The following is a 17,691-nucleotide window of genomic DNA, read 5'->3' as shown; positions in this document are numbered from 1 at the left end:
ATGTGGTGATCAATAGTGGCAGAAACTGCTACCTGTCTCCAGTGTCACAAATCAACTATAATTAAAGTCTTAGTTCGCCCAAAAATGAAAATTACTCCATAAATTACTCACCCTCAAGTCATCCTAGGTGCATATGACTTTCTTCTTTCAGACGAATCCAGTCTGAGTTATATAAAAAATTGTCTCTAATCTTTCAAGCTGTTTAATGGAACTTGGCAGGTGTTGCAGTGCATCAGTCCAAAAGAAGTTAAATAAAAAGCACCCATCCAAAAAAAAAATGTCTCTTAGTGGTGAACAAAGTCCTCCTGTAGCGAATTGATGTGTTTTTGTAGGTGCTGTAAATCTGACCGACAGGACTCCGCACTGCAGCACAAAAACAAACATGGTGGCGCCCATCTCAAATTACAGATCATGATCAAGATCATTAAGAAAGGGTTTTAAATGATAAAACACACTAATTTACACATATTTATGAATCGGAATATCAGATTGTTGATGACATGGTATGCAAGTTTGTGAATATTTTAAATAAAAAAGGATAAACTAAATAAAAGCGATCCATCTGTCATGCAGTGTTATCGTAGACACAGGGTGTCATGTGACAAGTCTGATGCATCGCCATGCATACAGTAAGGAGAATTCTAAAATAACGGTCGCCTTAAAAAAACTCACTCTGGGGGAACCGCTAGAATATTTTTAACCCCCCACTGAAAAGGTTAAAGCCATGTGAGGCATTTTTTTTTATGGATGGGGCGCTTTTTATTTAGCTTATTTTGGACTGATGCACTGCAACACCCGAGTGCCATTAAACAGCATGAAAGATCAAAGACAATTTTTAAAATAACTCTGATGGAATTCGTCTGAAAGAAGAAAGTCATACACAGCTAGGATGACATGAGGTTGAGTAATTTATGAGCAATTTGAGGGGTGGGGGTGAACTAACCCCTTAAGGAGCAATTTGAAGTAGACATGCTTATTTTATAACCATATGAAACATGGCACATCATGCATTTCAGTTGAATCTATTACTTAAATAACATTCTCAATCAGAACATGGCTGTTACTTCTAAAGTTAAATCAACATCAAATACAAAAGAAGCTTTACATAATGCATGTCATTACATTATAGTATTATATAAAAAAAGTAGTAAATCCATTTTAGTTTGGTCTGCATAAAGAAATGGTCCTAGTTTATATTATGTGTCTTTCCTAAGTAGCCTACTTGTGTCAAAAGATAATTCTGTCATTAATTACTCACCCTCATGTCATTCCAAACCCATGCGACCTTGGTTCATCTTTGGAACACAAATTAAGATATTTTTGATCAAATTCAAGATCTTTCTGATCCTGCGTTGACAGCAACGTAACTACCACATTTAAGGCCCAAAACGTTAGTAAGAACATTGTTATAATAGTCAATGTGATATCACTGGTTTAACCTTAATTGTATTAAGCTACAAGAATAGTTTTCGTGTGCAAAACCCCCCCACAAAAATATCAACTTTACTGTCAGTCTTCAACACACATTCAGGACAATACTGATTTGGGTGAAGTATCTCTGTAAAGTGGGATACAGGTAAGTTTTTATGGTAGGGTTAGGTCTAGGAGTGGGTTATGGGTTAGAGAAATTAATTATAAATGTAGTTACATGCAATAAGTGCATTTTATCAAATTATTAATTTCAGTGTTAAAACAGTATTGAAAGGTACTTAATACGAAGTAGGACCTGCTTAATTATAATCAAGTTAGTTCTGGTTCTCAAAATCTGACTGGTCTAGAGGTGCTTCTAAAAATGGATATAAACAGGGACTTTTCACAGTTTGTATTATTCCGTTTGATGATCCAGACTGACTTTGCATCAGTAGTGGGGTTAGGTTAAAGGTTAGGTGAATCTTTCTGTCCCAATAGGTGACTAAGTTTGTATTAATCATTCACTTAACCTGTTCATTCAACAATGCTAATTCATTTTGGAGTAATCCTTTACTGTTTTTACAAGTTATGCCTAGTTCATTTTAGCACCGATTTTAAGTTTAGCAAAATCGGCAAGTTAACAAATGCCCGAAATCGAAGATCAAAGATGCAATCTTAGAGAATTGCTCATGAAATATTTGTTATGCTAAATAACTGGACCTGTCCGCAATTCAAAATCCTGCTGTGTATGAGAAAAATACATAGCGGGTGATCTACAGCTGATGAGAGGGCAAGATACAGGGCAGTGGGAAGTTCGGGGAGGAGTTATATGAAATTTCACACCTTGCCTGCCCCTCGTGTTGTTCCCAGTCGAAATTCACTGTTCAGTATTACTTATGTAAATGTCCCTTGTTACTGGAAATTAATTAAAGATCTTATAGAATAAATGCCCTCTCAAAGGACAAGAACACTTAGCATAAACGGTTACAAATTTCATTTCTGCTGTCCTCAGTACTACTGGCAGGCATGTTTACTCATTGTTAATATGATAAACTATATTTACTAATAGACTATGAACATGCAATGCATTGCAAAAGTATTTAGACCCTAATAATCAGATAAGCTGATGTGTGCGGTTTACTTGATGTGAATCAATTCTCCTGTCTTATTTTAATGTGGAGAGACATCTGTTAGTAAACTTCTTGCAAACTAGCTTGCTAGACAAACCTTCTTAGTCCAACATGTCAGTGTGTGGCTTAACCAATGGTATGAGTTTGGAGCAGAAGTTTTGGGTTGAACTGATAGATGGGGGCAGGAAGAAATGTGTAGTATTAATTTGGAAACAGTCATTATTGCATCAGCGGAGTGGGAATTGTACCCTGTCGCTTCTACTTTCAATTGTTAGTTTTCCGTTCTAAAAATAACTTCATTACCTTTATGGTGTGTCGAGATTCAGAATCACGTGCACTGGAAGGCTGAGTCTATCTTAGATGTGTTAAACTTCAGAGACTGTAGTGACTCACTCTGGCAGTGAATATCAGCATTTAATAAAAACTCCCACAGAACAGACACAGAAGGAAATCATCGAGGAATCAGGTTCAATCTCAAAACATTACCTTTCAAGATCTGCAGAACAACAGGCCAAGACCATCAGCCCACTCCAATAAAACACATGGCCTCCAGTGATCTCGAACTATAGAATATGAATCCACCGAGAACAACTATATGGTCTCAGTTTTAATTGATGTGTTGGAAATGTGATTTCCAGTCAGACGTTAATCATTTCTCAGCTTGACAGTACAGTGTGGTCACCTATCTATCTATCTATCTATCTATCTATCTATCTATCTATAAACACTTAAAGATGTGACACATCACTGGTATTTCATAAGTATTTAAGCATAGTATTTCATGATTTCAGCAGTATGACAAAAATAGCAAAAACATTCATATAATTTCTCAGATGTATATATGTTTAGAATATAGAAAGAAAGCTGAATCCTGTTATTCAGTAAGAGACGATAATTACAAATGAAATATACTGACAAAACTATATTTTTTTATCTGGTAAGATATTGTCTGTACAACATGACATTGTGGTTTGGGTGAAATTAAAGAAGCTTTAATGTTGAAATTATTGCAGCAGCTATTGTATGATAGTGCAGCTAAAATGTCTTACTTACAGCATACATTATTGCTGATTAAAATGAGAGGAGGAATTGGGTTGAACCAGGTAATGTAATTACAGCGCATTCCCTGACAGACACATATTTCCTAACTGTGTCCTGTCTCTCTATCAAATACACTCTCAATTTTTATTCAGAACAAACAAAAACAAAACCATCTGCATGACAGAGTATCGCAGAAAACCCATTACAATCTGACAAAGCTGGCTTTTGTTTTTGTCAATCTGTTTTTCTAACTCCGTTCTTGTGTGTAGAACTCAAAACCTTTTTGTCCAGAAAGTTGTGCAGTGTCATTGTTAACAGTGGTCTGTATTGATTCTGTTCAGCTACTGGAGATTTATGTCAATAGTTTTGTATGTGCATATCTCCTGGTCCCCCACACAAGTCTTGTATTTACCCTTGGTACATCTGGTTTGATTGAAATGAACTGGAGTGATTAATCTATTAGTGTGGTTGATTTGAATACGTGTAAACCCCGGTGTTCAAAAAACATGCAGACTTTTCAGGGGTTCTCATTCCATTTCCAAACAATCTTTGGTGCGGTTCAACTGATATGTGAATGCAACACTGATCAAAGACACTTAAATGAACCCAAAAACAAGCTGATGTCACAAGACACAACCCTAAGAAGTACAGAATGCTCAAGCATACCTATTTCTTCTTGTCACAGGGATTACCATTACAGTTCTGTACAGGCACTGGAACAGCCATCGATCTCCTCTCCTCACAGATCTCAGTGCAATGAGGAATTCCTGCTGTTTTTGCTCTTTGTGAGTTATAAGCTGGTAAAAATACCACCATATGTACAGTACACATACGTGCATTTTTAGCCCAGCACACAGCATTGTTTTGAATGTCCACAAAATGCATGTCATAAAAGCCGTCCAATCAAATTGTGACCTTATCCTTTGTCTCTTTTGTTTTATATCTGGAAAGTTCTGTTAAAAACGAACTAGGTCTAAATTAATTGTTTTCTTTTTTTTGTCCGGAACAAAAAGAGCCAAGAGACCCTGCACAACAAGTGTAAAACACACCCTTAGTCAAAGCAACATTCTTTCAGATTAATTATTAAATGATAATTCATAATTAATTATGAAATTATTCCAATAGATCTAGGCCTAATGGATCAATTCAATGATTAATTCTTAACAATATAAAAGTATAAGCATGTTAAATATGCAAAAACGGTGTAGTTTACACTAATAAGGACAGAAAACCAACTGCACTCTGAAGCTTTTAACCTCAACCGCATGTGAAACACTACTTGATCTGTCTAATTGACTGACCTACATGTCAGCAATGGTGTGTTCTAGTGTCTAGGCAACATTTGCCTGTTTTCATGCATTCAGTTGTATTGAATGAAGTGAATATCAGTTCACATGTAACACTTTTTACTTCATGTGATGTTTTCAAGTGTACATCTCTGCCTATGAAAGATAATTTTCTAATGATACCAAAGTGCATATTGTGTTACCTTATATATATGAGGGCAATGTTAATCTATAAGTGCCTATTAAGACACTGTTTGATAGTGTCTATCGATGCCCATCTATTTTAATGCCTGAAGCCAAAGGCAATATGAACTCCTCTAGGGATCAATGGATGACTGTACATTAGTATTGTCTATCTGTGTCGTACTACACTAGAGGGCAATGTTATACCACATAATGTTTTGGGGCCAGTGTCTGTCATGTCCAATCCGTGAGCATGTTAAAGTGGATTTAATTAGGTCATATTGTGGTGGAAAATAACATCCTATCAAGTCTAGCATGTTTAAGGCACACCCACTGTTGTCTAAAGTTGTGTAACCTTATTCAGATTATGCTGTGGGATCGTCTGTCACGCCAACAAAAGCACAGACACTCCAGTCAAACACACAAGGCCTTTCCCCTTCACTGGTCAACTTGTATTGACGCAGTACTTTTTATGGATTAATATTAATTGGCCTTTTCATGAATTATTTACAGTGGGAGGAAGCCTCGGGAGCAGTTTCTCTGGTTTCCTCTTGAATGCACAAATCTCCAGGGTGAATAAGAGGAACGTGCCCCCAAACCGAGGTCAGCAGTGAAAACTTCTGAGGCTATTTCCTGTCTTAAAAATTGACATTTATAGCTTTCAAATGGCAGGCCTAAGAATGTAAAATTCAAAGAGGAGTAAGGTAGCTTGTGTGTCTAGCTGTAAATTTTGTTTATTTAAGGAACATTTCTTCTGGTTTCTTTACGCTGTTTTTCTGTGCTAATCCAGTGTGTTTTAATAATATGTTCCATTTTATTAAAATCAAATGTTATTATTTTTTTTTTATTGAGGATTCATGACCTTTAAATCCATTTCGATTTAAATTATGATTTAATATCTTTACATTTTCATGAGGCAAAACAATTAGGTTTTTTGTCCCTAAGTCAATTTTTGGTTTTCAACCACTGATAGAAGGTTTTCTTTACTCAATATGGGACTGAATTGTGCATGTTCATTTCCCGCCACTTTTTTTTTTTTTTTTTTTTTTTTTTACATTCTACCTTCATCTAACATTCATCAAGAGGTTTTTTTTTTTATGCACTTAATGACATGGTTAAATGTAATCTTTGGCTAATCTGAATGAATATCAATTTTCTTGCTGTACATTAAAAAGTCTAAATTCACTTCAGTGTTTTGTTTGTTTTATTATTAACTTTATTTTTTATCGTTTTTTTTATAGTTTAAATACTTCTTAGCTTATAATTTTGCCCATAAATCTGAATACCAGTACATCCCTCATCTTAAAAGCATGTGGTCCAAAAAAATTCAGATTGAAATTACTTTGATTAAATTTCATTTAATCAATTTATTCATTTAAAAAAAAAAACATAATTACAGCTGAATACCATCATATGTCGGTACATCTACTGAAAATCCATCCATCCATTCATAAGTTATGTATAAAACTGAGAAAAAAATAATCCTAACTTTATATAGTAAGTGTAAGGTTTCCGTGTATTTACTGACCAGTGAGCCTACAACAAGAGCAATGTTAGATACGCAATAAACAGCTCATGCATGGACACCGCGCCAGGGTGTTTAGTGTGGACCCGACAGCAAACAAACAAAGAAACAAAACTGAAATTCAATTTACAGTTATGCATTACATCACCTTTACGTCATGATAAAATAATACAAATTAGGCCAGACACTGTCTATTAAAAATAGTCTTAGTATTACGAGTATTGACGCCTGCGCATCAGTGATGTATATTTGTCTTAAGTAGTCATCACTTCCTTTGTAGGAACGGGTAATGCTATCGACGGCATATTTTTTCCACAAAAGCATGCATTGTGGCAGGTATGCATCGTGATAGAAAACGACACTAAAGCTCAGGGCACCATCAACTGCCTGCACCAGTTCCTATAAGCACAATATGTATGAATGACTGACGACTCCATAATTCAAATAGTCAGTGTCTTAGGACGTATCTAAGAAATCCACAGCATCAACTAATCAAAACGACTGTCATTCATAAATAAGCTAATAAAAGGCAACATATGGAGGGGGTGCAGATAGATGTGATGATGCAAACGTAACGACGGCGTTTTCTACACAATGACAGATCTTATATCATGCATTTCATAGCCAAATGCAGCCCAAGACATCTTCATGCCTCCCCAGCTGCACACACATCTGTGAAGGATGGGGGATTTTGGAAGATGGGCTATATGACAAGGTCAGTATCACCGACAAAGCTATGGAGTTCAAACAAATGTTTGATTGTCTCCTACCTCTCCAGCGTATGTGATGGCACGGCACGAGGATCAGTTCCTATATGCTTCCTTTATTGTGTCTCGCGGCACTCGATTATCTTCCATTCAAGTCGCAGCACGCGAGCTGACCTCTTTGTGTATGTATGTGTGCGTGCGTGCGTGTGTGTGTGGATGTGTGTGTTGCTGATGCTGCGAGTGCTCGCCTCCTCCTCGCGACAGTTCCGTATGCATTCAGTGCGCGCGGAGGCGCTGCTTCTCACCCAGCTGCACGTGAAACACGAGGGTGTGGCAGAGGCCGTTCACAGAATAAAAACAGGGGGTTCTGCTCTAACATTTGTGTTTCTAAATATACGCCCTTTTAATTTAATGGATGCTGCACAAGACTCTAAATGCAGGCCACAGTCTGGAAGAATTAGAGGTTGAATAATAAAAAATCGATCATCTGTTTCGATAGGCCATTACAGTAAAAATAGATTTTCTATTGCTTCATATTTTCTATTATTTATTATTTAGAGGCTTACAGGGATTATGTTCTGAATTCTCTTAAACAGCAAATATGTGACTTTGGATCACAAAACCAGTCACAAGGGTCAATTTTTTTAATTGAATAAATGGATTACTGAATAAATAAGCTTTCTATTGATGCATGGTATGGTAGGATAGGACAATATTTGACTGAGATTCAACTATTTGAAAATTTGGAAACTGAGCATGCAAAATATATATAGAGAGACAGGGGCGTTGCACAAGATCCCGGGCCCCTGATGGGACTTGTTTTACCCCCAGTCCGACGCCCCTGTAGAGAGAGAGAGAGAGAGAGAGAGAGAGAGAGAAAATCGCCAAGTTGTCCAAATTTCTATATTTACTGTAGGAAATTAACAAAATATATTTTTTGGAACACAATCTTTACTTAATATCTTTTTATGACATTATTAGAAATGAATAATGGCATGAAATAAAAATCGATAATTTTGACCCTCACAATGTATTTTTGGCTTGTCACATATTTTGGGTCACATATTTGTAACCACTTTTATATGTCTTTTCACTCCGTCTCCACTAGATGGCGCAGTTTCAATGATAAAAAATAGCCTTCTCCTCGGCGCCATTTTCAAACAGCTTTACCGCCACCGGAAGACCGTTCACCGCGGGGAGGGGAGGTTTCTCAAACAACGAACAGCAGAGAGACTTTGACCTTTAATAATTAATAATCTCAGCTGGGCTACAGACAGCCACTAGCCATTGAGAGCCTGTTATTGGTCGAGAAACTCTTCAGGTGAAAATGCTGTATTATTCATTCTGATCTAGACACCAATAAAGATTTTTGTCATCTAAAAACACAAATACATGATCCTTGGATTGTGACAATTGCCACACTGGCCTAATAGAGCAAATACAAGTTCTGCCAAGAACATAGATGTTCATCATAACAGATGCAAAAATGGCTGAACATGTTTATTTAACTAGTTTCTGGAAATAGTCTTCGTGAAAATTAAACATGACATCCACTTTATAAATGTATGTAATATGTGAAACGTGATTTGACAGGAGCATAATCATTCTGTTTTTATTTGTATCTTAGTGACCTGGTCCACACCACAGAGAGTCTCAGGAATGCCAAGCTCGCTTCAGGAGAGACGGAAAAAGAAAGTCGAAATGTTGATGCTGTTCTGGAGCCATATAAAGCTGAAAATGCCCGGCTAGTCAGAGAAAACAATGAACTGCACCTTGGGCTGTTGAAACTGAGAGAGGAGAAGGATCGGATCAGCAGGGGTATGGACTGAGTTTAATGCCTTAAATCCTGTTGCAAAAAAAAATTTAACTAAAGGGAATGGTTATGAAAAACACTTTTCCATTAAGAGAGCTGAAAGCATACATCAGGAAACTGGACCATGAAACTTCAGATCTGAAATTCCTCAATAATCAGTATGTGCACACAGTCCAGTCTCTTGAGCAGGACAGCAAAGCTAAGACAGAGCGTATCCTACAGCTCCAGGAGAAGAACATGCACGCTGTTGTTCAGACACCAGGTCGGTACATTTTATTTAACATTGCAGCTATGATATTCATCTGTGTCTGTTTATGTTACAGTTAGAGCAATTTATAGTCAATGACTAATTTAATTAGGAGGGAAGAAACGATCAATCCCATTCAGCGGATGCAGATAGATGAACTCCTCCCACCCTCCAGTGGCTCCATCCCTTCATCTGAGGCACAATCAGACAATCTTTACAATGCTGACCTTCCTCAGGTGGCGGATGACAGGTGTGGGGAAAGAAACAAAATAGAATCAGGGTAAATCAATTGTGCTGTAATTAATGCATTTGAAGGGTAGAGATTAAGTCTTTCTTAAGGAAAGAAAAGAAAAAGGCAATTTTATTGCAATGTAATTTAATTAATTTGCACGAGCTTTATTTTTGATAGCACTGATTCTAACACATTTCATATTATTTATAAATGCTATAAATATTTAAAAAAAGATTTAAATAATTTTTTGATATTTAAGTGTGTGTGTGTGTGTATATGTGTATAGAGACTGCTGACATCGAGCTGCAAGAGGCCAAGGTGAACTCAGTTGGGTCTATGCTTAAGATCAACTTTTGATGTTTTAATGGCGTTTTACCATTACTTAAATTGGAGAGTGTAATGACAGGAAGCGAATTGGAAGAGAGGGGGGCGGGATTCCAATTCAGGACGCCTGTAGCGCAAAAGCGCTGTATGTCGGCTCGCTTCTGCACTGACTGATCAACTTTCAAGTAATAAAATAAGCCTCAGTTCTTCTTGAAGTTGTGTAAAGGTTTGCAAAATGTATTTTTTTTTTTTTTGCCTTTTTTTTATTGCCATTTTAATAATTCTTTAAAGAGGATTCTTGCAAAGGTAAACAATGAGTCCGCACACCAGAAAACGCTCCTTAGCAATTTTAATGATTGCTCACCACGTGTAACGTTTCGGGTCCAAGCCCTTCATCAGACATCTTAAAATCTTAAATGCTTTCTAAATTTTGACTTAAATGTGAAAATTGACAAAAGTTTAATACTCGCATATTTTAATCTGTATATTGCTATTTAATACTTAGTAAACTAATTATTTTAATGTTAATTTTTTGGTCTCAGTGTGTTAAAGCTTGGATTTTAAACACTTTAATATTGAGCTTTATGCAGTGATACTTACACTAGCCCTGTTTTTATCTCTAGAAAGAGATTCAATGTCAACAGCAGGAGCTAGAGAACCTGGAGGAGGTCATCGCTACATTAAGACGGGTATGTGCATGGGTCCACACTGCAGCATGTGAAATGAGCTGTTAAATTAACCATCTGGTTCAGAACAGCACATTTATTCTGTCTGGCCTGACATAACATGGAAGGTTAAGTATTGCTTCTGGATATAAAGCTTATATGTTTTTGTTTATCATCTTTGGGTAAATACTTTACAACATCTATTAAAAGATTCCTGACTATAAGGAAGTACTACTTTATATAGCTATTCCTAAATATCTTACTCTTTATTACTGGCCTTTAGAGTGTTTATATAGTGGTAATTAGGCATTTTGCAGGTGAACAATCTTAACACACATATAAAAATATCTCTATTAATCTGAAAATTAACTTATAAATTAAAAGCAGGTCCATTTTTTTTCAGAAACCAGACATTTCTTTTGAATCTAAATGCCATAATATAAAGAAAACAAATCGGGCCATAAGGCTGCACATGCACATCGGCTGGTCTAGCCTCGAATTTCTTTGGCAACCAGAGCTTCTTATGGCAGTGATGCAATGACTTTACCAATCAGCAATTGGTTCTTTCATTTAGAAGGTGGGACTATTAGTTTCTCCCATTCGAGTGAACTGTCTTTGTATTTCTATAGTCTTCGGCACCACCTAATGCATTCAATTATAACTATTATAATTATAATTATATGTGAGATTTGGGTGAGATTCAGTGAATGATTTGTTGCAGGAAATTGCAGAGGGAGATCACGTGAAAGACTGTGTGAGGGATCAGCTGCTTGATCTTCAGGAACAGAATGACAAGATTGAGAGCCTGATACACTTTCTGGAAGAAAAGAGACTTCAGGATAAAGTTGATGCAATGACACAGGCTGGTGAGATGCAACACTGCATGTGTTTTATTTGCAGGTAGAGTGGTGTGTGTGTTTGTTTATGTGTGTGTGTGGTGTTTGCATATGTGGTTTGTCATTCACCTGATTTTGGTACTGTGCTTGTTTCAGATAAGGAGATGATTCTAGAATTGGAGCAGATGCGTGCAAGGCATGGGATGTGTGGCAAGGAGAAGTCTCCATCCCGACTAGATGGCTTTGTGAAAAGTTTAGAGGAGGAAAGAAATTACTACAAACAGGAGCTGGAGCGATACCAGCTGCTTAGGGGCAGGACAGACAAAAGCCCCACCCCTAGTCCAGGCAGGGGGAGGAGCCCCGGAGGAAGAGGCAGCTGGCACGAAAAGGTTGGAGATGACCTTTACTTCTGTAACTGCATACTAATTATTACATTCATAATTATATAGTTTTTCTCCCTTTTTCTGAACTGTTGAAGGCACTGTTCAAAAATGAAAAATCTTTTAATTACTCCCCCTCATGTGGTCCCAAAACTGTAAGACCTTCATTCTTCTTTGTAACACAAATCGATGGATAAAGTCATTATGTTTGTTTCTTTGTGCAGAGAAAGTTTTCTCATAGTGCATAAAATTGTTGTACCACTTATGTCACATGTTTTATCGATGTCCTTACAAAATTTCTGTGCCTTGAATGTGGTAGTACCCTTGCTGTCTATAGTGGGTCAGAAAGCTCTCGGATTTAATCAAAAATATATAAATTTGTGATTCAATGATGGATAAAAGGTCTTACGAGTTTGGAACCACAGGAGTAATCAATTACAGAATGTTCAGGGTTTTTTTTTTTTTTTTTGTGAAGCATGCCAAGGGTGTCAAACTCAGTTCCTGGAGTGCCACAGCCCTGCACAGTTTAGATATAACCCTAATTAAAAATGTCTGATCCAGCTAATTTAATCATTCAGGCTTATTTGAAAACTACATGGTGTGTGTGTGTGTTGGAGCAGGGTTGGACCTAAACTCTGCAGGGCTGCACCCCTCCTGGAACTGAGTTTGACACCTCTGAACTATCCCTTTAACATATGGACACCTGGATGAAATATAAAGTCTCCTATTTACAAATATACCTTTTGTTTTAAATAAATAATGATTTGCTAAGTTTTCAAAATATAAAAGCCAATGAAAACTGAATAAATAAATAAATATATATATATATATATGTGTATGTATGTGAACACATTATTTATTTTATTTTTTTTTAGGTGAAGTATCCCTTTAAGGTAAGACACATCTAGTTGTTTTCCTTTAAAGTTCTGTGTGGGTTTTAAATATAGGCTCGAGAGGAGCTGAGACGTGTCCAAAGGGAGCTTGAGTCCTCTGAACTCCAGCACAGGATCAGAGATGACAGGGAACAGACTGAAGCTGAACTCCAGAGAGTTACTGCTGAGAGAAACGCACTTAGAGACAGACTCAATGCGAGTGTTTTTCTGCAGTTGTGTATGTTTGCTAACTGAGTTTTTTTTTTTTTTTTAGCATACCATAAATAGCTGCTAAGTATATGCAAGCAGTTTTCTGTGGTTAAGAGTTGTGCGTTTGAAATTCCACACAGCACTTCTAAACTGTAGTTCACTTGTAGGTTGAGTGATATAGCTGGGGGTTAAAGGGAGAGTTGCCAAGATAAATCTTCTTTCGGACTTTGCAGGTTGCACAGAGCACAGCTCTGACAGACAGAGAACATGAGGAGATCAGGACTCTTGACCTGGAGAACACCAATGAGATTTTAATACACTAACAGAGCTTGCACTGTTTATAGTTTCACAAACATTACCAGTGTGTTTTGTCATGTGTGGATAGTCATGGGCTAATTCCAGGTGTCTTGATAGCACTGTAGGAAGGGGACTGTACTTGTAGGGATGTTAAAAATATTTTTATTTTTCCATCCCCAAGTGGCATACTGAAAAGCAGTGCCTGAGTTAAAGTAAACTTGGATTAAACCCATTTGGATATGTAACACAACACTTATATTAACAACCTAAAAGCTATAAATATAGGTTTTGATTGTTTGTTTTGAGAATAACCTTCTGGGGTTAGTAATGTTTAGATGTAGGATTTAACAAAAGTGCATGTATATGAGTATAATGCACCCTCTAAAGTGCCCTTTGCCTTGTTGTGCGTAGGGCAGAAGACATGCTTATTTATAAATTTGCCCTATGTGTGAGGTTAGTTTTAGGTTTAAAAAAAATCATAATATGAAACATTACTGTGTGTGTAGCTGGAGAGAGAGAGGGCTGGTCTGCGTGCTCAGGTGGCTATGCTGAAGGAGAGTCATGTTGCTGTTGAGAAAGAACTGAAGGCTCAGTCAGCAGTAGAGGCCACACAGCAGAGAGCTGAGAGCTGTGCACTCAGGTCTGTGTGTGTTTGTGTGTGTAGCACCCCTGTAGATGAACATTTCTGCCTGTCTTGGTTGTGCTTAAATACTTGCCAGCAATTCTAAATCTGCTTGATATTTCATGTGTGTGTGTGTGTGTGTGTGTGTGTGTCGGCGTGTGTGTGTGTGTGTTTGTGCACATTTAGGCTTCTGCAGGAGCAGATGGAGCAGTCTCTCTCAGATGTTCAGCACAGATTATCTGTCAAGACCAATGAACTGCAAGCAGCTCACCAACAGATCGACAAACTAGAAGAGAAAATCGGCATGTGTCAGAACAGTGTCTTATATTACACATCTTTAATTATTAGCTTTTCTGTCTCTTCCTTCCTTCTGTCTCTCATGAATCTGTCTCTCTCTGTATTAGCCTTGTCAGAAGTTACTTTACTTTACTTTATTTAATTGTTCTTACAGTTTTACCTAACTGAGAAAATGACTTAACTGAGAAATGCTTTTAAATAATTTTATAAATATATTGATGATAATGTATTATCATGTATGTTTAATTCCATATTTTGTGTTAATGAGATTTGTAATTTAGGTATCATAACATCATTTTACTGTACAGTTGTAAATCGTTACATAGTAGAAAGAAGATTGTGATTGCTGTTTTTTATTGTGTGTAGCTTATCTGAGTAGACACTGTTCATCTCAGAAGGATGAGGTTGCAGCGTGGACCAGAAGACTGAGAATATGGTGCTGCTACAAGAGGAGATCCACAGGAAGGTACTGCTGATACTGTCTTATTGTAGCCCTGTTCCCAAAACAGAATGCTTTGTAATACTTGTAGAGAAGATAAACTGCTGCAATCAGAAATTTGCTGTGGTACTGCTTTTATAAAGTTGTTTTTTCTACAGGAGAAAACTCTATTTGAAGTCCGGCTTACAGTCACAGACTTGGAGAACTCTCTGGAGTAAGTAATGAGATGTTTCTGTCTTTTTGGGGAAGAATAGAAGGCCTTGAATGTCATATGTCATGTATTTCAGTCAGCTGAAGGTGACGTTGAGCAGTCGAGAGAGGGAAATCACTAGTCTGCGTAGACAGCTGGAAGTATCACAAGAGGAGCTCTCAGCCATCAGTCGAGACAGAGAGGTCGCCCTGAGAGAGAACTGCAGGTTACAGGATGATCTGGCAACCATGACCAGAGAAAACCAGGTGCATGCATCCACAACAGACCTCTTTTTTTCCCCTTGTTTTTCTCCTTCCCACCCCTTCTAAATGGTAAAGGTGAACCCACTTCTGTTCAAATGACCATCTATGACCAGTGAACTTCACATACACACATGCTCACATTCTTGTGGTCCTTTCTCAAGGCGGTGCATGCAGAGATGCAGGAAGCTCTGAATGAGAGGGATGAACTGAAGCTCAGGGTTCACTTGTATATCTCAGAAGTGGCATGGATAGAAAGCATGATGGCTTCCAAGGTGAGAAATAGAGAGGGGAAAATAACACAAAAAATAAGTAATAAAGACACCAATGTTCATCAAACAGTTCAATTAAATAAACCAGGTTTACAGTGGCCACTAATTATTGTTTACCATAATTTTCAGTTTCCGGACCATCCACACCCAGTTAAGCTGCAGCAGGCTGAGGGGCTAAACAACTCTATCAGACTGGAGCTGCTCTCATCTGACACTGAGCGCAGACACCTCTGAGAGAGTCCCACTGCTGGACAGAGAGATACAGCAGGTATGAGTGACTCTGAGCATGAGGAGCACACTAAAGCAGTGGTTCCCAACATTATAAACCAGACAAAGGGGAGATGCAAAATGTGCAGTGTTGGGGGACCTCCAGGAACAAGGTTGGGAACCACTGCACCAAAGGATGTTTTCCATTGCCTCCGTTTTCCTTCAGCACTTGAACTCTCTGCAAGCATATGAAGCTCAGGTGTCATTGCTGGCATGGGCAATGTCTTGTTTGGAAGAGGAGGTCCAGGCGACTCGAGCTGAGAAAGCCTCACTGCTGGCAGATCTGGCCTCTGTCAGAGAACTGTGCGTCAAACTCGACTCATGCAAAGAGCTCACCGTTTGCCAGCTAAGAGCATGGAGCTGGAGAGAGTAAGATGCACACGTCATCCTACTACATTTAAAAAGGGTTTGAAAATGAGCAAATAGGCAAGTAACTAACACTAACCTTTGAATGTCAACCTCAACAAGTGAACTGGAGGATATGCGCTCTGAGGCAAAAAGCAGTTGGCCAGCAAGCAGCTGACGGTACACAATCTAGAGACACTGCTCTCAACCAATTGACAGATGGAGTTTCAGACGCACCTGAGTGCCAGTGACAAAGAGTCCGACCTCAAAGTGCTGAAGGACCGCCTGGCTCTTGCTGACAGCAAAACGTAAGTATAACAACAGTGGACAAAAAGGCCATTTAAAATATTTTGTGACTGTTACACTAACTTTCTAAAGTATATAAGTATTTGTTCTTTTTTTAAGTGTATTTGATGCCATCCAAAGCAAAATTTATTTGATGTAAAATACAATAAAAGCTTTGACAAATAGTGTTAAAACTGTCAAATACAAAGTTATTTTATGTATGAATTTTTTCTGTATTTAGTTTTTATGTAATTTATTCGAAGAGCATGTTTTCACTAACACATGATCAAAAGTAAAAAGCAATTTTAAACGAAACCCTTACATTTATAGCATAGTATAGTATTCATAATGCATTTTATATTTGGTTTTTAATAATAAAATACTTGTTAAAATACAAAATGGAAAAATTGGCTTTGTGACATGGTTAATCCAACAATAATGTTATGGATTAACTGTCAAAATGATTGGTAGTGTCAGCCCTACTGACATAGGCTGTAATGTAGAAAGTGTGGGATGAGGTCAGATATGCACTAAAAACTTAAATTTTATTTTGATATATATATAATGTGTGTGTGTGTGTGTGTGTGTGTGTATATATATATATATATATATATATATTAGAATATAGAATAAAATAAAATGTATTGTCTCCTAGGAGACTTGTTACACACAGAACTGTGTGAAGCATTTGTCATTGGCAAACACAGAGGACTGTGTCCTCTTTTTAGAGTGCATAAAGAGTCCATTCAAGTTTGTTTTTCTCCAACAACAAGCATTTTCTCAATAGTGCTGACTAGTGTAAGTGTGCAGCTGCCTTGGCGATCACTGATGGTAACGTGTGGAACAAACTGACATCAATCAAATGAGGATGTCTTAATCCACTCCAGCACAGTTTAAAAGCAATACAAAGTGGTTATAAAAATATTTTTGCCCTTTCTTCTAAGATCTTAAAATGTGTTTATGTGTAGGGCTGGTCATGCTCGAGAGGTATCTCAGCTGCGTGGAAAACTGTCTCAGCTACAGACAGAACTGGACGTCCTCAAGAGGCAGAAAGCCACCAAGCGCTTTGAAAGATTAGACCTTGACTTTATTAAAAAAACCTAGTGTGCTGCCTAACCGTCATTGAATGTATTGTAAGTGACCCATTTGAAATATTTTACATCTACATTAACTATATAACCAAACAAAAATGTGTTTGAGATTAGCATGTTGCTAAGTTAAGGGTTCAGTACTCTAATAAGAATATAAATGAATGAGGCAAATGTTAGGTAAAATAATGAATTTTTAATTACACAACTATTTTAGTAAGTATATTAACTTAAAATCTTGAATTTTCTTTTTAGGATGTGGTTGCTGTGACCTTGGTGTGTTTTGTCAGATGTGTTTTTCTGTGGTAGGGAGAGAGCTGTGCAGGAAATGTGAAGACAGGGCTTATCTTTCTCTTCTCTGCGGAGCTCCTCCCTCTCGGCACCTCTCTCAGTCCCCGGCCCATTTCTTCTGAGCGCTCCATCCTCCAATAACCAGAGCACGCCGTAGACAAAATACCAGAAAAGTGA

At 37.5% G+C, this 17,691-nt stretch overlaps 2 protein-coding genes across 2 annotated transcripts in view; one reads left to right on the top strand and one right to left on the bottom strand.

Annotated features, from left to right (window-relative positions):
• Positions 1–7,567, bottom strand: part of cracd (capping protein inhibiting regulator of actin dynamics) — a 23,785-nt gene extending 16,218 nt beyond the window's left edge. Inside the window, exon 1 of the mRNA XM_052586559.1 lies at positions 7,346–7,567. The gene's annotated coding sequence lies outside the window, so the exon portion shown is untranslated. The remainder of the gene's footprint in view (positions 1–7,345) is intronic.
• Positions 1–17,691, top strand: part of cep135 (centrosomal protein 135) — an 18,368-nt gene extending 677 nt beyond the window's left edge. The window contains 27 exon segments of the mRNA XM_052585716.1: positions 8,545–8,603; positions 8,910–9,100; positions 9,190–9,357; positions 9,455–9,478; positions 9,481–9,592; positions 10,115–10,124; positions 10,522–10,587; positions 11,285–11,429; positions 11,556–11,810; positions 12,655–12,659; positions 12,727–12,867; positions 13,095–13,170; positions 13,663–13,798; positions 13,967–14,086; positions 14,489–14,543; positions 14,675–14,730; positions 14,804–14,972; positions 15,131–15,299; positions 15,384–15,468; positions 15,470–15,506; positions 15,672–15,840; positions 15,843–15,879; positions 15,971–15,996; positions 15,999–16,158; positions 17,104–17,206; positions 17,531–17,591; positions 17,594–17,691. Coding sequence (XP_052441676.1) covers positions 8,545–8,603; positions 8,910–9,100; positions 9,190–9,357; positions 9,455–9,478; positions 9,481–9,592; positions 10,115–10,124; positions 10,522–10,587; positions 11,285–11,429; positions 11,556–11,810; positions 12,655–12,659; positions 12,727–12,867; positions 13,095–13,170; positions 13,663–13,798; positions 13,967–14,086; positions 14,489–14,543; positions 14,675–14,730; positions 14,804–14,972; positions 15,131–15,299; positions 15,384–15,468; positions 15,470–15,506; positions 15,672–15,840; positions 15,843–15,879; positions 15,971–15,996; positions 15,999–16,158; positions 17,104–17,206; positions 17,531–17,591; positions 17,594–17,691 — 2,733 coding nt within the window.

The sequence above is a fragment of the Carassius gibelio genome, chromosome B20 (genome assembly GCF_023724105.1).
Source record: "Carassius gibelio isolate Cgi1373 ecotype wild population from Czech Republic chromosome B20, carGib1.2-hapl.c, whole genome shotgun sequence".
Taxonomy (NCBI): Eukaryota; Metazoa; Chordata; class Actinopteri; order Cypriniformes; family Cyprinidae; genus Carassius; species Carassius gibelio.
Note: the sequence above shows the minus strand (reverse complement) of the source record. Positions and strands in the feature narration are given on the sequence as shown.